The following is a 6,790-nucleotide window of genomic DNA, read 5'->3' as shown; positions in this document are numbered from 1 at the left end:
TTCCTGTCTCACGTGGGCTTTTGTCTCCCAGCACTGTCCCTCTGGGCTGAGCCAGCCCCTGGCACCCAGTCCCCTGGTCCCCGAGGGTGGGGGAGTAGAGTGGCAGGAAGTCATACCCACCAGCCAGGGAAGTGCTCCTGTCCTCTTAGGACACCCTTCTCCTGCCACCCTTTTCAGGGCCCGCAGGACAGCCCCACACGGCAGGAGGCTGCTCTTGGAAAGCAGGCGGTCAGGGAACCCCACCCATCTCCTCCACCCTCCGCCTGCAGCCTGGCTGATAGTTGATAAGATAACTCCTTACTTGTGCACAGAGGGCGGTTCCATGACCCTGCTGGGCCTGCTGGGCCAGCTGCTCCCACACTGGAACCAGGTTCCCCGGATAGCCCCCCTCACCCCCAGGCCCAGAGCCACCTGTGTCCCCTGCTGGGCCGGTGACTCCTCCAGCCATCCCTGCTCTGGCCCTGTGGTTCCCCAAGGGCTGTTGCTGCCCCATTTCACAGAGGGTGAGCCTGAGGCCCCAGGGGCCGCCCTGGCAACTGCTCTCCTCCATGCGGATCCTGTCTCCTGCAGGCCCTGTACCTGCTCCTCCTGGGGTCCCTCCCCTGTGCCCTGGCCATGGCCCCGTGCAAAGAGGAAGAGTACCCAGTAGGGTCCGAATGCTGTCCCAAGTGCAGCCCAGGTACGTGCATCTCTGGGGGGACCCACCCCTTCCCTGCCTGGGGCCAATACCTCAGCTCATGCTCCACTCCCTGGGGCCATCTGAACCCCCCGGGGGCAGGGGCACAAACAGGGGAGGGCTGAGTGCCTCCCCCCACCCCCAGCTTTGACTCTTCCTCCCAAGACCCTCTCAGCTGCAGTGCACAGGGATGTGGTCTGGGGACCCAGCCGGCCCATTTATGGCCAGAAGCTGGGGCCCAGAGCCGGCATGGGGCACAGTCATGCCCACATGCACCAGGACATTCCCACTCCCCCCGACCCCCTGCCAGAGCTGGCTCCCTGGTGAGAGGCAGCAGGACAAGATGTGCCGTGTGGAGCACAGCTCAGGTGCCTTTCAGTGTCCGGGGGTGGGGGGTGTCCTGGCAGCAGGTCGGGTGAGCGCCCACAGGGCTCTCCCCAGGCCCAAGTGACACAGCCGCTTTGGGCACAGGTTACCGGGTGAAGGAGACCTGTGGGGAGCTGACTGGCACGCTGTGTGTTCCCTGTGACCCCGGGACCTACACAGCCCACCTAAATGGCCTGAGCGAGTGTCTGCAGTGCCGAGTGTGTGACCCAGGTAAGGGCCCTGGCCATAGCCGCCACATCCCACTCGGGCCCCACGTCCTGCTGCAGCGGTGCACCCACAGGGCCAGGACCGGCTGTGCCTTGCCCCACCTGCTGGGCCTGGGGGACTGGGCCTTGTCCACCCACAGTGTGCAGGGTCTCAGGACTGCAGCCCCCACACCACACCCCTGAGGGCCCCTACTCATGGCCCAGCACTCGGACCCTCGCCTTCTTCCTGCCAGGTGGTCTGGGCTGGAGGGACCCCAGGAGGAAAGGCAGGACCCAGGAGAAGGCTGCAGTGCTTTTGGGTCCAGCCAGGTGGGGGTGAGGGCTTGGAGCCTCGGGCTCACCCACAGATCCTCGATGCCCTGAAGAAGGCACCTGTTTTATCGGGCTGAGGTTGAGGTACAGATGGCAGACGAGCCTGTCCCTCAGCAGGGGCTCGGGGGTGAGCCCAGGCCCAGCACGACCCCGCCCCCACTGCCAGCTCGTTCCGTCGCTGCCCTCTGCCTAGCCTGCTTGCAGCATGGGACCCTGCCCGAGGTGGGGCAGCTTCAGGTGTGGGTGGCCTAGGGCTGGGACCTGCCTTCAGGGACTGCCCCATGGTTGACTGTGGTTCTCGCTTCCTGTGTGGGCCCCGCGGGGACAAGGCTGTTTCCCCATCAGTCGGCTCCTCTCCTGAGGACACCCTTCCACCACCGTCCTGACAGCTGGCCCCTGCTCCTTTTCCAGCCCCTGGTGCTGCGGCTCAGGTCCCTCAGAGCCCCAAGGGACACACCCTGTGCCCAGCAGGAACAGGCCCGGGTCAGGCTGGGCAGGGCATACACTTGGCCCGGTCCTCGGGCAGGAGCACAGCTGGACCCAGACACACACACCAGGCTGCAAAGCTGGGCTGGGGGGCCGGTCACCAACCTGTCCCCAGGCCCCCGGCAGGAGCCCAGAGGCCTGCGGCTGCTGTCCAAGCCTCTGCTTGGTCTCCTCCTGGGACGGGGCGCTCAGCACTGGCCATAGGAGCCCGTACGGCTGCTCTCAGCTCCTTCTCTTGGGTCCCAGCCATGGGCCTGGTGACCAGGCAGGAGTGCTCCCGAAGACAGAATACCGTGTGCGTCTGTGACCGGGACCACTTCTGCGTCAGTGAGAATGGGGGCGACTGTGCCGAGTGCCGTCCGCACACACTCTGCAGACCTGGCCAGAGGGTGCGGGCCGGAGGTGAGCTGCAGACCCTGGGCGCCCCGACTCCCTGGTCTCTGCTCAGCGGCAGAGCTGAGCGGCACCCCCTGAAGAGACAGACCCCAGACCCAGCTTCTCTCCTGGCCTGGGCCCCTGCTCCCCTCTGCCCAGCCCTCTCATTTCTTAGGCACCGAGTGGCACGACAGGGTGTGTGAAGACTGCCCTCCCGGGACCTTCTCAGCCAGTGGGACCCTGGAGGAGTGCCAGCCCTGGAGCACGTAGGTGATCCTGGGGTGGTTTCAGCCCCATGTCCCCAGGAGGGGCTCCTCCATGCTCCCCTGGCAGATAAGGGCCCTCCTCCAGTGGAAACTCCAGGGATCCCCCTCTGCTGCTCCCCATCACGTGCCGGCCTCCAGGAGAGAAGCTGGTGGACCCCGTGGCTCACGCCCCCTATCACGGTAGCTGATGCGAGCTTCCTGGAGGCCAAGGATGGATCTTCTCTCCTGGGGCAGATCTGGAGGGAGCTGATGCCCGATTCCTGGGGCCCCTGTGGTTCTGGGGTGTCCCCAGATGCCAGGGCTGTGGGGGGCTCCCAGTGAATCTAGAGTCAGAGGAAGGCTGTCAGGGAGGTTCTCAAAGTGAGGACCTTGTTCTTCCTGTGACAGAACCCCCTGAATGCCCATCCCCGGGTCCTGGGGAGAGCCTGGGGTGACTAGATGTGGCCGACGTCGTGGGGACGGAACGGGTTCTCTCTTCCGCCATCCTGCCTGTTGTCCCTCTCCTCTGTCTGCCACACTGGCTCTGAGGTTGCGCCCCCCTGACCAGGGCTCTCTCTGCCCTGTCTCCTCGGACCCCGTCCCCGCCCCTCTCCCTGGGCATCCCTGTTTACCCACCTCTTCCTTCCCTCCCTCCGTCTGCCTGTAGTGGTGAGGCCTGAAAGGAGGCCAGACCCGAGCTCCCACCCGGAGCCACCGGAGCGGGCTGTGCCCCGGGCCCTCCCGGCTCTGAGCGCCGGACCCCGCGCCCGAGCTGCCCCGGACCCTCCCGGCTGCTCTCTCTCCTAGGTGTAGCGGCCCTTTCGAGACACAAGCTGACCCTGGGACCAGCAGCTCAGATGTCACGTGTTCGTCCTGGGGCCTTTATGTTTTTGTGAGCAGTCTCATCTTAGTGGGGCTCTGTGTCCTCACAGTCCTCGGGGTGAGGATGAAAAACCGACGGTCGCCTAGTGAGCACGGTGCTGGGTCCCATCAGGGCTTGGGGCCCAGCAATGGTGTCTCCCCGCTCTCTCCCTCTAAGTGGCGGGGGAGGCGGCCGGCACGAGTGTCTCCAGGACTCCTTGGCTCCTCTCAGGGGGTCTGTGCCGGCCTGGGGATGTGAGCTTCCCACTGAGTGGGAGTCCTGATGTCATGGGATCTCTGGGGGCGGAGGGCCGGGAGGACAGGGCCCCCTGCTCCGGGACCCCCCTGCCGCCCCCATGCTCACTCCCCACCACGGACCCCCAGTCCCCGTCTGCCCTCAGGGGCAGAGAAGCACCGGGCAGGCTGCAGACAGGTGGGGGAGCACGGGGGGGCGGTTGGAGGGGCAGCAGTAGGCCTCCACGGGCGAGGCCGAGTGCCCCCACGAGGCCACATAGCATTCATCCATTCCGCCCCTGCCCACTGACCCGCCTGCTGTGGGCTCCACATCTGGGCCAGGCCCCAACCCTGTAGACCCAGCTCTGGCCTTTGGGGAGCCCCGGGCATGCCCGTCAGGGAGCAGGCACTCAGCAAAGAAGTCCAGATGGGGACGGTCGCCCACCTTCTCGGGCTACTGTCAGCTAATGTGTCCTGGGTCCTCACACCGGGGCCCCCAGGCTGCAGGCAGGTCTCAGGGTCCCAGGCTCTGAGCGATTCTGGGGTACCTGCTCCCTGAGGCGTGGGGGACCCTCCTCTGTGAAGTGCTCACTCCCTTTCCCTGGATGACCATCACTGGAGTGAGTTAGGGACAGGCTTTGGCAGCTGGGGACTCAGGCAGGAGGTGCCCCATGTTGGCCCATGTCCTGGGCCCTCTGCTGGACAAGTCCAGCAAGGAGTCTTGTCTACATGGGTTTGGCCTGTCCCCCAGAGGGTCCTTCTCTCAGGGAAAGCCACAGCGGGAGAAGCCGGAGCTCGGGTCCCTCCAGCCCCCGTCACTGTGACAGTGTCTCTGTTTTGCAGGGGGATCCACCAAGGCGAGATTGTTTCACCAGGTATTACTGACCGTTCCCACCCGCCCCCAACCCACTGGAGGTGATGCTGTTGGGTGGGTGGGGGCCCCAGTTCTCGGAGGGCCCTGAGTCCTTAGTGTAAGGCCAAGCCAACTTGGGAAGGGAGGCCTCAGTCCTCGCCTTAGACACCCAATGACCCTGAGCACTACACGGCCCCCCGGCTGGACACAGGGCGGCCAGGCTCACCAAGAAAGACACTTAAATTCCAGCCCAGAAGGCGCTAGTGAGGCGCCAGTCCCATCACAGAAGGGGATGCTGGGTCTGTCCATCCAGGTCCCGCCGGCCCCACCGGATGTCACCACAGTGGCTATGGAGGAGACAGCGTCCGTGTCCCCCAGGAGGGAATGACCCCCTCACAGATCGATGGCTCCAAGAGGCAAGTGCCTGAGCCGTCTTGGGCTGTGCCTGCTAGAAGCTGCCAGGCCCCCATGGGCAGAATGTGGACCGTCTCTGGGCTCGCTTCACACTCTACCCAGCACAGGAAGACCGGCCACTGCTCAGGGGTCCTGGGGACCCCGCACATCTCCTGTCCATTTCATTAGGGGCCCAGAGCCCTCCACTCACCTCTATGCTGTCCTCCTGAGGACATGGTCACAAGCCTCTCTTGGCTCCAAGCCTGCCCACCCCCTAGCCCTCTGAGCCTCAGCTTGCCCATCTGTAGGATGGGCCTGCTAGCACCTACCTCATGGCTGAGATGACACGGACGGACCACAAATGCGCCATGATATGAATGAACAATAGGAATGATTTCTAAATGGAATTGGTTTGCTCAACAAATCAAAATTGTTTTTTAATTTGCCATTAAAAATATACTTTACAGATGCTTTGAGAGTATGTGAATATCCTGTTTCTCCTGAAACTTCCACCCACTGATGAGTGTTGCCTGAACAGCGTGTTTTGAGGGTTTCCAGTTGGTGGTGTGACCCCCCTCCTCCGCGTGCCGGCGAGTCAGCATCCGTGGACAGAGCTTCCCTGTGCCCTTTAGCCCCGTCACGCGGTGCCTCATGCTTCCTATTTCAACAGTGCGTTCTAATACGTTACTGTCATAATTCTGGGCGCTCACACGGTCCCAGATTTGTCTTACAAGACGCCCTTCAACTCGTTTCTGAGCCACAGTTCCTACTCTGTCCCTGAGAATCCTCAACCCAGTCACATCCCAGTGACAATGAGCACAGCAGGCCCACATGCTGGCTTCTAAGATGTTCTCCATCAAAACCACCGGGCTGTTCACAGGAGCAGCTTGTCCCCGGCCAGGGCCTCAGGAAGGGGTCACGTACAGGACAGGCTCCCAGTGCAACCTCCCTTCAAACAACATTCCCAGTGTTAGATGCGGCCGCTCTAACCATCACCCATCAGCCCAAAGCGCATCTGCCCAAAGCGCCCCTGGAGGGTCCCACCTGAGGGTCATGACCAAGTCCACATACGTCACTGTCCTGCCTGCCCACAGCCACTGCGGCCACCACAACGCCTCATCCCAGTGTCTAAACAGCATGAGGTTGGGCAGTGAGGACCACCGCGATGTCTTGGGGCACCTGGACCAGCGTGCCTGGCGCGGGTGCCCTTGGGCTCACCTGTGCAGGCTGACGGCCAGGCTCATCAAGAAGGACACTTGAATTCCAGCCCAGAAGGTGCTAGTGAGGCGCTAGTCACATCATAGGCATTTCCTAACCTTTGAAAGCACCACAGAATTCAACATGTAACATCCCCCCAAACACATTTTTACAAACAGCACATGCAGTGACTCAGCTCCGAGCCCTCACCACATTTTAGCCCTTTTGAGTCCTTCTGCATATTTCCTGCCCCCGTTCTATCAGGCGCCTTTTTTTGAGAAACACAGATCCAAGGGTTTTAACACGGCCATGGAGGAATGCCCAAAGGACTCCAGAGACCAGCCCAGAGCCTCTGCCAGGAGCTCAGGAATATGGGGGGAGGAAGGGGGAGGCGACAGGGGGTTAGGGACCGAGGGGGCTGGGTCCTCAGCATCAGCGCGAACCCACTCTGTGCACACTGCCCACGACACACATCCCGGACAGTGGCATCCGCGGGCTCTTTAATCGATGTATTTATTTTGCGTTCCTGAGACGTGGCCCTTCTTCGCCAATCCGGGAGTGAACT

At 62.8% G+C, this 6,790-nt stretch overlaps 1 protein-coding gene across 7 annotated transcripts; it reads left to right on the top strand.

Annotated features, from left to right (window-relative positions):
- Nucleotides 1-145: 145 nt before the first annotated feature.
- On the top strand, nucleotides 146-5,499 carry TNFRSF14 (TNF receptor superfamily member 14). Of its 7 annotated transcripts, none has more exons than XM_073903473.1 (7): nucleotides 146-679; nucleotides 1,118-1,273; nucleotides 1,993-2,469; nucleotides 2,618-2,708; nucleotides 3,495-3,655; nucleotides 4,534-4,657; nucleotides 4,949-5,499. In XM_073903473.1, exons 1-7 carry the CDS (start codon nucleotides 616-618, stop codon nucleotides 5,061-5,063), a joined length of 1,188 nt encoding a protein of 395 aa, XP_073759574.1. In that variant the 5' UTR covers nucleotides 146-615; the 3' UTR covers nucleotides 5,064-5,499. The 7 variants fall into 7 exon arrangements, with proteins under 7 accessions (XP_073759574.1, XP_073759575.1, XP_073759576.1 ...); XM_073903474.1 differs by having other exon boundaries at nucleotides 151-679; nucleotides 1,148-1,273; XM_073903475.1 differs by having other exon boundaries at nucleotides 152-679; nucleotides 1,223-1,273.
- The last annotated feature ends 1,291 nt before the right edge of the window (nucleotides 5,500-6,790 follow it).

This window comes from Callorhinus ursinus, unplaced genomic scaffold (genome assembly GCF_003265705.2).
Source record: "Callorhinus ursinus isolate GAN/ISIS: 27379988/994484 unplaced genomic scaffold, GSC_fseal_2.0 scaffold18, whole genome shotgun sequence".
NCBI classification, from domain to species: domain Eukaryota; kingdom Metazoa; phylum Chordata; class Mammalia; order Carnivora; family Otariidae; genus Callorhinus; species Callorhinus ursinus.
The sequence above is the reverse complement of the archived record's forward strand: the minus strand, read 5'-3'. Positions and strand labels throughout refer to the sequence as shown.